This window comes from Mesocricetus auratus, unplaced genomic scaffold, assembly GCF_017639785.1.
Source record: "Mesocricetus auratus isolate SY011 unplaced genomic scaffold, BCM_Maur_2.0 Super-Scaffold_6730, whole genome shotgun sequence".
Lineage (NCBI taxonomy): Eukaryota > Metazoa > Chordata > Mammalia > Rodentia > Cricetidae > Mesocricetus > Mesocricetus auratus.
In genome coordinates, this window is record NW_024429184.1 from 11,310,104 (window position 1) to 11,328,532 (window position 18,429).

The 18,429-nt window shown below is 37.8% G+C and overlaps 1 protein-coding gene across 1 annotated transcript in view; it reads left to right on the forward strand.

Moving 5' to 3' along the window:
• Positions 1-18,429, forward strand: part of Erp44 (endoplasmic reticulum protein 44) — a 77,812-nt gene that overhangs the window by 42,134 nt on the left and 17,249 nt on the right. The window contains exons 4-8 of the mRNA XM_005078722.4: positions 869-984; positions 11,518-11,702; positions 12,921-13,036; positions 17,695-17,752; positions 18,094-18,210. Of these exons, the coding sequence (XP_005078779.1) occupies positions 869-984; positions 11,518-11,702; positions 12,921-13,036; positions 17,695-17,752; positions 18,094-18,210 (592 nt within the window). The remainder of the gene's footprint in view (positions 1-868; positions 985-11,517; positions 11,703-12,920; positions 13,037-17,694; positions 17,753-18,093; positions 18,211-18,429) is intronic.

Sequence of the window (18,429 nt, forward strand, 5' to 3'; positions counted from 1 at the left end):
ATAGCCTCCTCAATTCCTTTTCCCACAAAATGTCCATTTGCCCCAGCTGGTTGTTTGTGTACACTATTTCTTCCCTGCCCTCTTAGGTCCCTTTAATCACCCACAACATGTATTTCTGAAGTTGTTGGCAAAATGAGGGGCAGCTAGGATTAGAACTAACAATTTCTTGAAATATTGTGGATATTGAGCCCTTCTTTTAAATAGGTGGGAGAGGGAAACATGGTCATGGAGTCTCTAGGAATTAGAGCTTTGGTACTGAACATAGTATGCTTATATGTTTGCTGAGATAAAGGCCTACTTTAATGTGAGCATATATTTTGAAGGGAAAATACTCATTAGATGCCATAAAGTCTTTTAGTAGAACTGTTTTATTTAGTCCATTAACTTGTCTGAGATCAATGGAGTATCCAGGTGGATTGATCTAAGTATTTGCAATAAACTAAGTGTTTGTATAATAACATGGAAATATGTTCATTGTTCAGAGAAAGCTGATTTCTTCTGTGTACACTCAGATCTTGGCAGTTACAAGCCCAAGCAGTGTAGGTTAGAGGGTATGCTGCAGGCTTGTGTCAGGGCCTCTGTGAGAGGTCCATAGCTACATGCACCATAACATTGGCAGTTAATCATAAGGCAGAACAACAAATCAACTTGATAGTTTACACAATATTGCATTAGAAAGTATGACCTTTGAATTCAAGTCGGTTTCCTCTCATTCACTGACAGACATCAGAAGCATGGTTAAATTGAATGTGTGATTATCTCTCAAGCTGTTTATTGTTCATATACTAAACATCTATGAGTGATAACTGAAGACAGATCCTGGGCCTTCTCCATTTCCCTGCTAATTGGTGTGCTTGTCTGTGTGTAGGTGTCGTTTCAGCCAGATGTTGCATCCAATTTTTGAGGAAGCATCTGATGTCATTAAGGAAGAATATCCAGATAAAAATCAAGTAGTGTTTGCCAGAGTTGATTGTGATCAGCACTGTAAGTAATGGAGTAGGAGCCTGGAAAGACCCACTGTCACATTCCCTCCTTTGCACACCCCCCACACACTTGGTTTTTAATGCCTTGCTTTAAATGAAGATAAAGTCTAAAAGGGTCTGGAACCTAGAATACATTTCTAATAGTTCATCTCCTATGTCCTTTTAACAAAACATTTTGCCTATGTAAAAGATATTTATGCTTTTGCTTATTTTTTTAAATTAAAATGTAGCAGGCTAAGTAGGTAGCAGCTAGCTACATTTTCTACCAAAGCAAATATTAAAATCAATAAATATAATTGAGTTATAGTTTTGGAAGACAAATAGGGATTTTTTTTATTACTCTTAGAAACGTGTAAAAATATATTAGTCAGTTTAAGTAAAACTGTAAAATTATGCAAAAATATGATCCTCGGTTCAAATAATATAGTATCAGATCTTTGTGTTTCTGTTTATTTTAAAGATTCTGCTAAGATTGTGTTTAAAGTGTAATTAGCTGCAGTTACTATGATAATTATTGAAGTTTTAAAAAACTTTGGGTAGTCTCTAGAAGTCTATTTTCTTGCACTTTGTCTCTGTAGGAATGCACTCTGTAGAATCTTGGTGGTTTTTAATGTAAATAGCAGTGTGTTCTAAGTTGAACAAGTGAGCTCGCAGTTAGTGCTCCCTCCCACATGAGCTGCTTACTGTATCCCAGCCTTTCCGTGGCGGAGCACCAGTGGGTTGATCTTGTTAGGTCTTAGCAATTTCATCAGCTGCATTTGAGTTCTTTGAGTAGCACTTCTTTCTTCTTTTTTTTTTTTTCTTTTTCTTGATGTTCCCAGTTGTAGAGACTTAACAACTTACTAGTCTCTATATGTCATGCACTTGACAGTTTCTACAAGACAAACAACTCATTAAAAGCTTGTTTGCAATGAGTTCTTGGTAAGTTACTATATACTGAGCTTTCTCCTATTGTGCAAATTTCCTGTCCTTTATATTTGACCTACCGAGTGCACTTCATTTTGCTTCTGAACACCTGTTCTCTGTGTGTATTTCTCTCTTTCTCCCTCCCTCCCATTCTCTTTCTCCCTGTCTCACTCGCTCCATTTTTCTAAGTAAAGAAACAGAAATAAAGTGGTTTAACCAGTGGTGCACAGCTTAGTGTACATTAAGCCAGAATTGGAACCCTGATCTGACCAATGCGCACACACAAAGCAGTTTTGTTCTAGTTCCTGTTCCATTCAGAGAGCATCTTGAGGGTTTACTAGCACTGCTCAATGCCAGGTAGAAAAGCATTTTCTAACAGCATATCATTTCATGCTATTATAAGTCATACCCCATATTTCTGTTTGTTAGGACCCAGAGCTGCATTGAATAAAGAGGGCAATAAAAGGTTGTAGATACAAGCATAGATGATGTCTGCACATTGTTTCTGGAGTACTTCCCTCCTGCCCTTTCTCTGATAGAGAGCTTGGCATACTTGGTGTGGGCTCAGTGTCAGACCTTTAATTCTTTCTAGATTTAATTAGATGTTAACAATGCAGATATGAGTTCCTGAATCCCCACTGGCACTGAATTTGAAACACTAGGCTTTCATACTTAGCTGTCATGGGGGAGAGAATTAGTTATTTCTATCATTGAACCAACTATGTGCATCATTTATGGTGTCTTTTAAACAGGTTAATTTATACCGTAAATAAATCTCATTATTATAAATTTCCTTTTATTGAGGGAGACAGCCATAGTTCAGATGTTGTTTTTAACCCATTGTTGTTTACTAGTGACAGTTAATCTGCAGTGTTAGGTGCTCCCTAAATAGTTTTCCCATTTGGGTAACTTTTCCTTTTAAGTAATGATGGTGTGAAGCTTACTGGTTTTTATTCACATTTTGTGGTTTATTCCCCTTTTTGGTGTTTCCCTAGTCTGTATTGAAGAAATTCTGAGCTGGAATAGCATTAGGAATTCTGTTGTCTGAGAAGTGCCTGATGGTCAAATCATTGTCTGTTAGGCTTGCTTTCTGTAACCAGGTATTTTTAAGATCTATTTGGCATGTGGAGTCCAGGTTTAACGGGACAGTTGTGTAAGCTTTGATATGTGCTTAGACCATGGTTTCATCTCCACAGCTGAGATTTTTGTCATCCCTTCAAATTTGCTTTGTGCCTTTCATGTACTTACCTCAACTGCTCATACCTTCAGCAGACCCCCCCACACCCCTGTTTGGTCATTTTCTAGAATTTTATGTTAGTAGAGTCATAATATGTATAATTCTTTTTTTTTAATTCAGGTTATTTTGAGATTCCTCCATGTTGCGTGGTTATTAGTAATTTTAAGGGTATTTGTTATTTTTTATCTTCCTATGTACTCCTGGCTGGCCTTGAAGTGCTGGGATTAAAGGCATGCACCATTATTCCTGGTTTGTTTGTTTTTAGTATTTAGCAGCGTTCTGTTGTAGGGTGATAGAACTGAGATTGTGAGTGCTTCCATGTGCTCATATGATAGTTTATATCTTTGATAAAGTATTCAAATTGTATATATTTTTCTTGAATTATTTTTTTTCTGTGTTTATGAGTCTAGATGAGTCTTAGTCCTTTTTCAAATGTACTGTTTGCAAATATTTTCTCCCATTTTGCTAAGTGCCTTTTGAAAAAATTGGATAAAATGCCTTTAACATACAGTTGCCACCTGGACTATGTTTCTGTGTAGCTCCAGTGGTATTATACATGTTTGCATTGTTTTTACCCCATGTCCAGATCATTCCTTTACTTGTGAAACTAAACTGCTGTAGCTGTGAAACAGCATCATCTTATTTCTCCTAGCCCTCAGTCCTTGCAAACTGCCATCCTAATTTCTCTTTCTAGACTTTAACATTCTAGATACCCTGCTTAAGTGGAGTCATACAATGCTTTTGTGATTGGCTTATTTCGCTTAGCATAATATCCTTAAGACTGGTTCCCTGTCAAGGCATATGTTGTAATTTCCTTTTTAAAGTGAAATATCCTAGTGTGTATTATAAGTATATAAAACACATATAATAATAAAAGTTACATGAATCTAGTTTTGTAAAATATCTTATTGTACTAAAACTTAAAGGAAATATATTCTTTTTGATTGGTTTAATCAAATTGCCAGAATCACTGCTTATCATGTAATCATTATTAAGGAAAAAAGGACTTGAACATAAGCACTATGGTACTATAATTGATATGATAGCCAAGACAACTGCTGAGTGACTAATGGGCAGACAGTGTATGCAGTGTACCAGTAGGAGGAAGTAAGAAATGAGATTTCGTCATGCTACTCAGAACAGTGTTCAGTTTAATAGTTCAGTTTATTTCTGTATTTTTTTATATAGTAGTTTTGGCTGCAGTTGACTGTGAATGTGAAACTATTATATACCCCATTTTGTTTATCCATCATTTAGTTGTGCCTAAGTGTTTCAGTTCCTCCATATCCTTGCTAATTGTATACATTATATACCAAGTTTTATGTGTACTAAAGTTGTGAAAGCACCAATCATTTTGTGGGTATGAAGTGATATGGTTGGTTTGCATTCTCAAAAATTTAGTGATGTTGAGTATCTTTAAATATGCTTGTTTGTTATTGGAAATTTTTTTAAATCAGTTTTTGTCTTTCATTATTGAATGGTCAGAGCTCTTTATATATTCTAAATATTAGTCCTTTACAACACATATGACTTTCAAATATTTCTGTCATTTTACAGGTTGTCTTTGTTGGTTGTGTCCATAGTTTTTTTTGGTTTTGTTTTTATCTTGTAGAACAATTTATCTGTTTTATATCTGTTGTCCATGTTTTAGGTGTCATAGCTAAGAAATCATAGCAAATCCAATGTCAGTAAGCTTTCCTATATTTTAATAACTTTCCACTCTTAGGCCTTACATTAATTTTTTTGTAAGCATTAAGGTTAGAGAAGAGTCCTACTTTATTTTTGTGCATGTGAGATACCCAGGCTGTTGAAGAGACTTAGATGGTATTGACATCCTTATAAAACAACAGATGATGGTGTATGTTATCATTTATTTCCAGGTTCTCTACTCTGTACCCTGATCTCTGTCAGACAGTTTTATGGTAGCTGTGTGATAACATTTGAAATATGGAACTGGGAGACTTCACCTTTGCTCAGGATTGCCTTTTGTTGCTTCCAGTTTTGTATTACATTTATTTTTGTTGTTGTTGTTGTTGTTGTATATGCCACAGCATGCATGTTGAGGTCAGAGGGTAACTTGGGATAGTCAGGTCTCTCCTACTGTGTGAGACCTGGGAACCAAATTCAAGTTGTTAGGCTTAGTTACAATCACCGTTATCTTGCTGGCCTCCTGCCTTTTTACACATTTTTAACAGTAAAATATAACTACTTCAGTTCTCCCTTCCCTGTCCACTCTCTAGTCCCTCTCATGTCCCACTGCCCCCTTTCATGGCCTTTCTCTTTAATTATTATTATTATTACATATATGTATATATGTATAAATATAAATGCAACCTGGTGAATTGTTTAGTGTTCCTTGTATGCATATGATTTCAGGGTTGATCACTTGGTGTTGAATAACCAGTTAGGGGACTTTTCCATTTCTCAACTGCTGTGCAGGAGGTGGGGTCCTGCGAGCACTCCCCTTCCCATGTAGCATGTCTGTTGTGTTGTCACTGTTTAGGTCTCGTTTAGGCAGCCATATTGCTGAGGTATCAGATTGGCTTCCTTGCTGTTTCTAAGAGACACGTTCTCCCCTCAGACTTCTGGTCCTGTGCCTTTTACCTCCTTTCTGCCCTTCTCCCACAATGTCCCCTGAGCTCTGTGCAAGGGTTGTGTTATAACTGCATCCATTGTCCTTGGTGTTTGTTTTGCTTTTGTTTGTTCATTTGCTTGTTTGAGAGAGGGTCTCACTAAGTAGCCCAGGCCACCTTCGAGCTTAATATATAGCTAAGGCTAGCCTGGAACGTGTAATCATCCTACTTAAATCTCCAAAGTGCTGGGATTACAGACCTGTGGTACTAAAGCTAACTTAGATGCCTTAAATATCTTTCTTAGATGTATTTTATGTGTATGAATGTTTAGCCAGTCTGTCCCCTTCTTTATTTATCTTATTTATCTGATACTCTTATAAACTATATTAATATATTTTATTTTTAGACTGATTGCCTCTGTGTGTGTGTGTGTGTGTGTGTTTGTGTGTGTATGTGTGTGTTTCTTTACTCATTTCTGTCTACCACCAACATCTTATGGAAAACCGGGAAGCCAATATTGGAACTCTCCCAGTGCACTCTGATGATCATATTTTACCGGCTCTTCCACTGATATCTCTTTTCCTTATCCAGGCTGTTGCATTTACTTGTCAGGTCTTACGTCTTTCTGACCATTTTTTTTAATCTTTGTTTTTCAGAACATAGGCAGTTTTCAATTTGAGTTTGTCTAGGTTTCCCCAACCCCCAGGTTTTGTATTCTGAACTACATCTTACCCTTTGAAACTCTTATAAATGGTGTTAGATTTTAAATTTTAATTTGTGTTTGTTGTTGTAATTGTGGAAATTGAAATTAGCATATGTGTATTGCTCTGTGTGTTGGATTTTAATTACAGCAGTTTTATATAAAGTCTGTATGGCTTTCTAGTGAAAATGATTGTGGTCTACACAAAATCAGTTTTCCTTCCTGTAGTCGCTGTTTCTTTACCATATTCTGTCCGGAGAAGTACATGTACTTGTTGCTTTGGGATTCATTTTGTTGGGGTCAGGGGATCCGTTTCCTGTTAAGGATACAAGGGGGCTTAAGAATCAAATTATCATCCTGACTCCACATGCCTCAGTCTACCAGTCAACTGTTAGGTATTGTGGCAGTCTACTCTGGCCTGTCTGCCTGTCTACCTTGTTCTGACTCAATGCTTCACTCAGACTTGCATTCAGAGCCACTGGAGAAGTTCCTGTGAGAAGTTTCTAGTTAAGTTAACTGGTGAGCATATTCATTGCATGCTTATGTGGATTTCACTTGTTCTTACATAAATTAACTCAGCTGTGGCCTCCACAGACTTCTGAGTTAGCTAGTAGTATTTTCAACAAAAACTTGCATGCCTATTCTCTGTAATGACATTGATTAGTCCTAGAGATACGGCAACAGACTGTACATAGAGCTGAACACACAGTCCTTTGTTGGGATAACTCCTCTGAAGAGGGGGTATTAAGTATTGTGGTACATTGTATATTAATATAAGTATAGCTTACCCTGATGGGATAGGGTTGTCCTCTCTGAAGCTATGATACAAACCAGAAGGAAGAGCAGTGCTTTTGTCGTAAGCTTGAACTGTAGTGTGACAGGTGTGTGTGGGGAAGACCTGCTATGCGTCTCTGAGCCAGAATCTTTTTTTTCCTTTTTTTCAATTAATTTTTATTTAAATTAAAAACAATCTTATTTTACATACCATTCCCAGTTCCCTCTACCTCCTGTCTTCCCATTCCCCCCACCAACACCCCATCCCACCCCTATCCACTCCTCAGGGAAGGTGAGACCTCCCATGGGGGATCATCAAAGTTTGTCACATCATTTGAGGCAGGATCTAGCCCTCCCCTGTGTATCCAGGCTGAGAGAGTATCCCTCTATAGGGAATGGGCTCCCAAAGCCCACTCCTGTACTAGGGATAAATACTGGTTCCAATGCCAGAGGCCCCATAGACTGCCCAGGCCCCCCAACTGACACCCACATTCAGGGGGCCAGATTTGGTCCTATTCTGATTCCCCAGCTGTTATGCTGGGTCCATGAGCTCCCCCTTATTCAGGTCAGCTGTTTCTGTGGTTTCCCCAGCGTGGTCTTGACCCATTTGCTCATCACCCCTTCCTCTCTACAGCTGGACTACAGGATCTTGCATAGTCCTGTTTGGAGAAATTTTTGTACATGCTGTTTTACATGGTTTTCATCTGTCCACTTTAAGATTTATAGAGCAATACAACTTATTTAAAATTTACAGAACAATATAAAAATGTAATGCCACTTTAAAAGTACCACAGAACAATATAAAAACGCAATGTCAGTTTAAAAATAAAGCTTCAAGTGAGTACTTTAAAGAAGTCCCTTTGGAGGACACTGCACCTACTTGTCCCTTAAAGCAGGTTGGGCAGTCTTGTCTCAATGCGGTTTGCTGGTTTTCTGTATTTCCTGCCGTCCTCCCACCTGCTGCTGTCCCGGGCCGCTCTGCCCTGCCTCTGCCTCACTTCTGTGTGCCCTTCTTAGGAAGGGAGTTGTGTGACGGGATCGCTCTGGTGTTGAGAACTGGGGAAGCAGAGCAGGAAAGAGGCCAGTTCCACCAGTCGGCATCTCTGTTTCAAGGTGTGAACTACACATTGTTCATCGTCCCTCTGTTCCCGAATCATACAGCTGAGAAGCACAGTAGATGAGGCTGGATTTTATCAGTAAGCTCACCAACTGTTGACATTTCATTAAAATCCAATGTAAAGCTTGTACCTCACCTCAGCTACCAGATTCTTCATTTGCTATACTCCCTGTAGGGAATGGGTAGACTGTAAGGAGAACGGGAAGGAAAAGGAAAGTGAGGTCGCAGCTGCTGAAGGGAGAGAGAAACTGAGCTCACCCCCAGCTGCTTATGCCCCCAAGCTGAGAGAAGAGCCGCGTGTCAGGCAGTTACGTTCTTACCTCTCAGTCTGCAGGATATATGCTGTTGTTTACCCCTCACACAGGGTGGCAGGAATCTTAGCTTCTCATATTGCACTGAGGGACTCCAGACTGGGACATGTTTTTGGTGTGTATGCTGTGTGTTAGGGATATTAAGGCTCTTTTCTAAGAGTTTGGTCCATGGAAACAGAAGCAGTATTGGAAGTAGTTACATCAGTAATGGTCATAACAATAACAATAAAATATAAGGCCATAATCTTGGCTCATCTAGAAAGAATCTTTCTTTGGGGGACATTTCAGTTCATTTAGTCATTGTGGCTTTTGTGGTTTCTGATATCTTTAAAAATGTACTTTTTTAAAAGTCCAGTTTTCACTAGTCATTATGCTGAAGCAGTAGATTTCTACTGCCTACTACTGTCCCTGTGGACTTGAAGCGCTAATGTGCTAATTTTTAGTGGTGTGCTAATTTTTCAAGTGTAAATATGCCCCTCCCAGCATATTACACTAAAATTTCTGAGCAGACATCTTTATTTCTCTCCTGATATCAGCAGGAGATCTTTTAGTGTCCATCAAGTTATTTGGTTTTACTTAAATATCCTCTAGTTAAGGAAGCCATTCTCCTCTATTTCCAAAGTGTGAATGGGTGTTCAGTTTTATCAAATGGTTTTCTTCTCCTTTTGAGGTAATGCAGTCTTTTGGTTTTTTGGCTTTTTGTTTGTCTTGTTTCTGTTGGTTTTGTTTTGTTTTTTAAGATTGTGCGTGTGGTTGAGACCCTGCTCTACCACTGTGCTGCTTCTCAGCCTCTCCTTGTGGTTTTGAGACACACTGACCTGATGGTTGGTGGTGTTGACATTTTTAAATTGAAGTATTTGTAGTTTTACACTATACTTGTTTGAATTCTGTGTAAATTTTCAGTGTTGGCTCTGTTCAGTGTTACTTTACATATATTTTCCAGTCAATAGATTGTCTCTGTACTCTAAATAAAACTATTTCCTTTATTGTGTAAAAGCCTTTTAGTTTGAGATAATCCCATTTGTCTAGTTTTGCTCTTGTTGCCTTTGCTTTTGGAGTTTTATCCAAAAAAAAAAAAAATTTCTTGTTCAGGCCAGTAGCATGAAGTGTTTGTCAGTTTTATATTTTATTCCCTTAAGCTGAAATTTTTGATTCTTAGTGACCTTACTGGTATCAAATACTTCATCTACCAAAAACCTGTTAAATTTCAAAGCAACAATACTGGTATTGTTCTAAACATTTTATATTCATATTAAATATTTGCATGGTTTCAGAGTCAGAACTGTAAAACCAAAGTGTAAGAATGAAATCTAAATTTCTCCCAAGGGTCTCTCATTTTCTCCCACTGGTGATGGCTTTTCTTTTCTTTTTTCTCCTTTGGAGGTAGAAGAGGGACAAGTATATAAGCCGAATGTACACATGTATGCAATTTTTATTTGTGCCCCACATTCTTATGTTTTTACATCCGGCTGGTTTTTTGTTGTTGTTTTTGTTTTTTGTTTTTTCACTTTACAGTGGTCCTCAGTATTTCACTTTAGAAATATACAGAGTTACTTTTCCTTCATGTAACAGCTCATCCTTTACTAAGCCAGTCTTTGGGGGTACATGTGAAAATTAGAATTTTAAAAAAGATACTTTCAATTCTCTGGACAACAACATTGCTTCCATTTGATACAGTTCTAAAAGCATTTTAATTAAAACTCTATTGTATTTCTATATCACTGCAAATGTTTGTCATATATTATGTGTGATGTGCTGGAGAGGAATGGGTTTTTAATGGGAAAGTCATTTTTCTTGTGACAAAGCCACATTTTTTGGTCTTTGCCTCATTTCAAATGCCTCTGTATCTTTAAAACTTTTACTTGGCCAGGCGGTGGTGGCACAAGCCTTTAATCCCAGCACTCGAGAGGCAGAGGCAGGTGGATCACTGTGAGTTCGAGGCCGGGCTGGACTGACAGCCTCCAGAACAATACAGAGAAACCCTGTCTCGTAAAACCAAAACAAAAAACAAAAAACAAAATTTGTACTTGTGATACCATTCTCTCTCTAGTGTAATCTCATTCATTCCCTGCTCAGTAGGGCTGTAAAACATACCCTCTCATTGTAGTTTGCCACTGAAGAAGAGCTTGTAGCTAATGTACTTTCTGGTTCTGCTTTGAAGGGATCAGCTCCTAAACCAGGCAGATTATTGGCTTTGATAAATGTATACATTGTGTTAATAATTCAGATTTAAAGAACTTTGGTAATGAATTGTGATTTCCTCCTTATAAGTTCCCCATGAATTTTCCCCTAGTATTATGTGATCTGAATGTGTATAGACTTTTATCCACTGCCTCTTTTGAGAACCCATGCTCTGACCTTAACCTCATATTTCTCTAGTATTTTCTAAATGCTTGTCCTGAAGAGAAAACAATGCAGCCTTAACTTAACAAATATTGTTAAGTACTTCTGTCTCTTCCTGAGCACCACAAAGCCCTTGGGATGCATAATGTAATTTACTTCCTGATTATTGCCCTCCTCCTAGCTTATATGCTGCGAAGACATAGTTATTATTACTGTTTTTTATTTGGATAACCATCTGTCATATTTACTCTGCTATGTATTTGCATTGTCTCATTTGATTTATGTAACAACCTTATTGTAATAGAGATTACCTAACTGTAACATATGAAGTGAGGACATCACAGTTTATGCACTTTCAAGGTTCACACAGACCGTAAGCAGTAGATTCATAATTTAAGCCCAGGCAGTGAGTCCAGAGCCTGGTCTGATAACCAGTATAAAGTCATAGCTGAGTATTTTCTTTTTTCTCTCACTAAGAAAGATGTCACTATGTAATTGTAATGTTCTGTCTGTTGAACTAATATGCTCACCCTGACTGAGTGTTAGCTAACTTCCTTTCATCAATTCTTTTAGCTGATATAGCCCAGAGGTACAGGATAAGCAAATACCCAACCCTCAAATTATTTCGCAATGGAATGATGATGAAGAGAGAATACAGGGGCCAGCGATCAGTGAAAGCGCTCGCAGACTACATCAGGCAACAGAAAAGTAACCCAATTCACGAGATTCAAAGTATAGATGAAGTCACCACTCTTGATGTAAGTTAACTTATGGTGGATGAAATGTGCATTGCCCGTGTAACTCACACAAACAGACTCTGCATGTTCTCTTACAGTTTACTGCAGTATATTTGACCATGCATACTGGAAAGAATTTGTCTGAGATTAATTCTCAAGGGAAATGCTAATATTTGCTGAACTTCCAGATATGTGTAACATACAGTAAAGCTGCACTAGCTGAATTAATATAGTACAAAGAGAAACCTGAATTGTACACACCAAAGTTTGCCTATTTCCCATGGTTGTCAAACCTGCTGAGTATCTGCCTTAATCACTATTCAGCTCTATTAGGATTTAAAATGCATCCTTTACAATAGCCCCTCCTGATAAACCTAGCAAATTTCTTTCTTGATAAATTAAACACACACACACACACAGAGAGAGAGAGAGAGAGAGAGAGAGAGAGAGAGGGAGGGAGGGAGGGAGGGAGGGAGGGAGGGAGAGAGAGAGAGAGAGAGAGGGAGAGGGAGAGGGAGGGAGAGAGGGAGGGAGAGGAGAGGAGAGCAAAAACTCTAGTGGTTAGCCTTTATTCCAGTTTCTATCAGGTGACTTATCAATAAATTAGTCAGTTACATTTCCTGGTTATCGTCAGAGGAGCGTGATCCCTGAGCCACAGGTGAAGGGCGTTCTTGCTCACATCACCGCAGCCTTGTGAGCCTATGAGTCTGTCTTGCTATCGCTGTCCCCAGCCCTGTGTCCTGTGAGAACCTGCAAATGGCCATGATGGATGCTTATACAGGCATTGGATTGTGATACAGGAAGAGATGGCTTGGGGAGGTTGTCTTTTCAAAGCAAACAGCAAATTCTCCTTTTTTGTCTTGAACAAAACAATCTGCTGTACCTTAATGTTTTGACTGCAAGAACAGCCCTGAGAACGCCTGTACAGAGAGTGGACAGGGTTTTATGCAGTAAGCATGTACAGTACCATATGGAGGCATGTGAGGGACCCATGGAGGAGGCTGAATTGGTGCAGCTTTAATAAATTTATAGTTATATTTTATTGTAGCAAATACTGTTTTCAACCCGTTGTTCATAGTTTTGGACTAGGCATTAAATGCTATCACTGCATTTATTGTTATTCTTTGGTTGCAGATAACTGAACTAAAACCAGAGCTGAGTTCCAGAAGAAAGGAAAATGAAATAGCATGCTCTTAGAACTATCTATGTCACAAAATAATTAGATACTTTATTTTACAGCGCAGTAAGAGACATATCATTGGATACTTTGAGCAGCAGGATTCAGATAATTACAGAGTTTTTGAAAGAGTAGCAAGTATTTTGCATGATGACTGTGCCTTCCTTTCTGCTTTTGGGTAAGTATATTAACCAGCAGCCTGCTAGGAGGTGAGCTTGGCTATCACATTCAGTTCTTGTATTTGGTCATGTTCTAAAGATGACCGCTCCAAAGATGACCTCAATCCTTATGACGTCACCACCTAGTTATACATGTGGCCTTAAAGTGTTTGTTGTTATGTCATATTATGTTTCAGAACATAGGTTAAAAAAAAGATATAGGCCTAGTTAACACTGAGCTATTTCATGCCCTGACGCTCTGAGCCGGTTTCTCCCTTTGCACTGGCTGCTCTCGTGTCCGGAGGTTGCTTTAGAGTTTAGTTTCCAGAGAGGCCACACTACTCTGCATCCCCACCAACAACAAATGAGGGCTGTTCTTTTTCCACAACCATGCCAGCATTTGTTACAAATTGTTTTGTTGATCTTAGCCATTCTGATTGGGATCAGATGAAAACTCAAGAGTTGTCTTAATTTACGTTCCCAAATTGCTAAAGTTGATGGACACTTTTTGAGGTATTTCTTAGTTGTTTTTATTCCATCTGTTGAGAACTCTCTGTAGAAACCTAGTCCATATTTTAAATTGGGCCATTCGTTTTCTCAACTTTTTGTATATGCTGGTTATTAATTTTCTTTGAAATGTGTAGGTGGCAAAGATTCTCTTTCTGTAGGTTTTTTTTTTCACTCGATTGTTTCCTTAGCTATATAGAAACTTTTTCAGTTTACAAGGTTATCATCCAGTTAGCAGTTGTTAGCCATAAATCCTTGACGAGTGGGTTCTGTTCAGAAAACCCTTTTCTTGGGCTGGAGAGATGGCTCAAGTGGTTAAGACATTCTGAGTTCAATTCCCAGCAAACACGTGGTGGCTCACAGTCATGTGTAGTGGGATCTAATGCTCTCTTCTGGCATAACATTGTACCTGCAGATAGAACACTCCTGTAAAATCAGCCAGTCGGTCTGTCAACCTTAGATAGTCCTTTTCTTCGCCTGTGTCGTCTTCTAGTAGTTTAGTGTTTCAGGGTTAGATACATTTGCATCTACTTTTTGTGCAGAGTTATAGGTATGGGTCTAATTTAATTCTTCTGAATTTGGATGTCTACTTTTCTCAGAAACATTTGTTGACGATGTAGTTTTTTTTTTCTTCAATATATGTGTATCTTTGCCTCTCTGTCAAATATTAGATGGTTGTAGATGTTTGGGTCTTCTATTGTGTTCCATTGATTTCATGTCTGTTTTGTTGCTATACCATGCTGTTCTTTTATTCTTTTTATGACTATAATATGTCTTCAGATCTGGACTAGCAATCTCTCCAGGATTCTTTTTGCTTAGGATTGTTTTGGCTATCTAGAATATTTTCTGGTTCCATATGAATTTAATTTTTTTCTATTTCTGTAAATAATGTTGTGGATATTTTGATTAGGGCTGCATTGAATCTTTAAATTGCTTTTGGTGGGATGGTCATTTTCACAATATTAATTCTACCAATCCATGAACAGAATCGGTAGAACAGGGTTCTCAGTCTCTCTCTTCAGAAATTTGAAGCTTTCATTTTAGAAGTCTTTTGCCTCCTTGTTTGGGTTTATTCTAAGATATTTTATTTCTTTTGATGCTGCTATAAATTGCAAGTGTGCCTATACGCTTTTTCTCAGTGTTTGCTGTCTGTGGTGTGTAGAAAAGCTTCTGATTGTGAACCCTGCTACCTTTCTGAAATTGTTGATTATTTTCAGAAGTTTTTTTGTGGAATTTTTGGAATCTCTTATGTATAATATACCATCTGTAAGTAGGGATATTTGACTCCGCCTTTTCTTGTTAATATGCCTTTAATTTCCTTTTTCTTGTCTAATTGTTCCAACTAGTGTTTACAGCACTCTGTTGTAAAGGAGTAGTTGGGATAGTGGGCAGATCTGTCTTACTCCTAATTCTAATGGAGTAAAACTTGGGGTAATATTGGCTGTAGGTTTGTCATACATAGTTTTATTATGTTGAGATATGCTCCCTCCAGTCCTACTCTTGCTAGGACTTTCATCAAGGAAACATGTTGACTCTGTCAAAGACTTTTTTCTGCATCTACTGAGATGCTCATGTGATTTTTGTCTTTAAGTCCATTTATATGATTTATTATACTTACTGATTTACAGATGTTGAACCAACTCTGCACTTCCAGGATAAACCACCTGATTGTGGTCGATACACTTCTTAATAGGTGTTTGTATTCAGTTTGCTGGTGCTTATTGAGGATTTTACATCTCTGTTCATCAAGGATAATAGTCTGTAGTTTTGTTTGTTGTATCTTTATCTGGTTTGGGTATTAGGTTTATACTGATCTCAACAGGTTTTGGAGTTCTCCTTTTTCTCTTCCTTGCAAAGTTTTAGGAAAGCTTGGTTGTAATTCTTTAAAAATCTGATAGATGTCTGTGAATCCATCTGGGTCTCGACTTAATTACAGCTGGAAAGTGTTTTTATTACAGTTTCAGTTAATTCCTTTGTTGTGGGTCTGTTTGGGTTATTGGTCACTTCTTGACTTAACTTTAATATTTTGGATGAATCAAGAAATTCATCTATTTCTTTCATATTTTCCAACTTAATTTTTTAAGTGTTCCCTTATAATATTGTGTATTTCTTTTGTGTCTGTTGTAATGTTCCCTGCTCATTTCTGATTCTGTTAATTTGGGCCATTGCTTTCTTTCTTTTTATTAAGTGGGCCAAGAGTCTGTAGATCTTGTTTGTCACCTCAGAGAACCAGCTATTAGAGTAATTGATTCTTTGTAATTTTATTTGTTTCTATTTCTTTGATTTTTATTATTCCTTGCTGTCTCCTGGGTCTGTTTGTTTTCTTCTTCTTTTCCAAATTCTGGAGTTGTATCATTCTGTCATTTATTTGTGCTCTCTAATTTTTTATGTAGGTGCTTGGGGCTGTAAACTTCCCTCCAACTGTTTTACTATGTCCCAGAAATTTTATTATATTCTAGGGATATCATGATTTCTTCATTGACCCCACTCATTTAATTTCAGGTTTTTTTACAACATAATATTTGATTAGTGTATTTACATTTCTGCCCCTCCTTCTCCCTCCAACTTCTGTTGTCCCTCTACTTCCTCTCAAATTTATGACCTCTTCTTTAATTATTATTTCATATATATAAATGCATATACATGTATACATATATGTACACACACATACACATATTCATCCTGCTGAGCCCATTTAGTATGTATTTGTTTAGGACTAACCACTTGGGATTGGTAACTCTTCCCCTCTCCGCAGCCATTAATTGCCTTTAGCTCTTCTAGGGGTGGGGCCTTGTGAGATTTCCCCCATCCATGTTGGAATGTCAACTGTTACTATCATTGTGCAGGTCTTGTTTATGCAGTCATATTGAGATTTCATGGGTACCGCCTCCTTGTCATATATAGAAGACACAATCCCCCAGCAGACATCCAAGTTCTCTGTCTCTTACAGTCTTTCTGTCCCCTCTCTTTCTGTGTTCCCTGAGTCTTGGTTGTGTGGGTTATATTGGCGAGGTATCAACTGCCTTTGGTGCCTCATAGCCAGTTGTTCCCTGAATTTTAAAGTTGATTTCTGTGATGATCTCATTCTTCTAACAAAAAGCATCTTTGATGAGTGGTGAGCTACATGTATCTGTGGGTATAAGTACTTAGAGTGCATTTAGAAGTTAGATTAGTTTAGGAAAATAGAAGTAGTAGGTTCTCCTCTAGGTTCCATGACCTCTCCAGATGTGGATAGATGGTTAGGTTTTCAGTACATGGCATGGATTTCTTCCTTTTGAACAGACCTTAACTCCTGTTATACAGCTTTTTTTGGCCCTAATAGATGCCACTATTACACCCTTGGGGATATCTTGCCATGCTCATCATTGCCTGATTTGTAGGCGTTATAGCTGGGATTGACTGTGTTCTCCTTTGGCTGTTGCATAGCACCTTCAGATATTATGAGAGCAAGTCCTCAGGGAGGAGGCTTTCAGGTTGTTTCCTCCAAGTTCTGTGTCCAGAGTTTTAGTGTATTCAGCAAAGTGGTCTTCCCTCCAAGTTCTAAGGGACAATCAAGAGCATTGCCAATAGCCTGTATTATTATGGGAGTCTCTTCAGTTACCCCTGCCAACAACTAGACGGAATGTTCTCTAGGCCTGACACTGGGATTTTTGTTATGGTTTTGACTCTTGGAGGGAGCATCATACCAAGTAGTGTGATTTCATTTGAACTACACATACATGTACACACACACACACATATATTTATGAATATGTATATATAAAAGTATGTACTCTTAAGTAAACATAAAATAATGTTTCCCTGTGGTTTTTTTATTAATCTCTGTTAGCAAATTAATGTCCTTAATCTGTAAGTGGCAATCAGTCTAGAGTCAGAATGGCTATCATGCTGACCCTGTCAGTCCAGACTTATGAAATCCTAACGTCAAAGCAGTTGACTATAATGTTATTTTAAGAAGTCGCTCTCATACTAGTTTGCCTTTAAATGTATGCTTGTCTTGGTATTGCATAGTCCAGTAAATGGGACAAATAATGAACCAATTTTTACTTCATGTTTTTACAATTCATACATTGCAATTCATACATCGCAATGGTTAATGAATTTTGTTTTTATTAAAGTATATTGTTTCAAGTGTTTTTCTTAAAACATTATTATTTTTTCCTTATATCAGAGATGTTTCAAAACCAGAAAGGTACAGTGGAGACAATTTAATCTACAAGCCACCAGGGGTGAGTTGCTGTTTTATACTGTGCTTAAGACACCATAGTTAATACATGTTTAGTATAAGCAATAACTTTGTTTTAAATGCTAGTAGAATCACGGATTGATTTTTTTAACTTTTTAGTGTAATACGGTCATTAAATCTGAGGAGCAGGGATCTTTTATGTTGCAAGTTAGATTACCAAGTCCCTAATTACCACAGATTTGTCCTTTCTTAAAAAGGACAAACTATTACCTTCTGTCTTAGAAATTCATATTTGATATTTCTGGGTTAGTAGATGGATTTTAAAATGTGTTTTTGCCAGCAAAGATTACAGTAATCTAATTTTTATTTCTGTTTTTATAACAGCGTTCTGTGCCAGACATGGTGTATTTGGGATCTATGACAAATTTTGATGTAACTTACAACTGGATTCAAGACAAATGTGTCCCTCTTGTCCGAGAAATAACATTTGAAAATGGAGAGGTACGGGGGCTCCAGTGTGGGTGTCTTTAATTCACTAGTGTGAAAGAACTCATTGCCTCTGTTCCCATGCTGTCTCTCAGTTACCAGTTGTAGGATCATGCACTGGGCAGTTTTCCTAATGCATAGGCACTGGCTGGCTATGCACCTTCAGTCTTCTAGAATCTCTCTTGCATTTTTTGTAATAGCGATACTTGGTAATACTCTTGGAAATGAACTTGA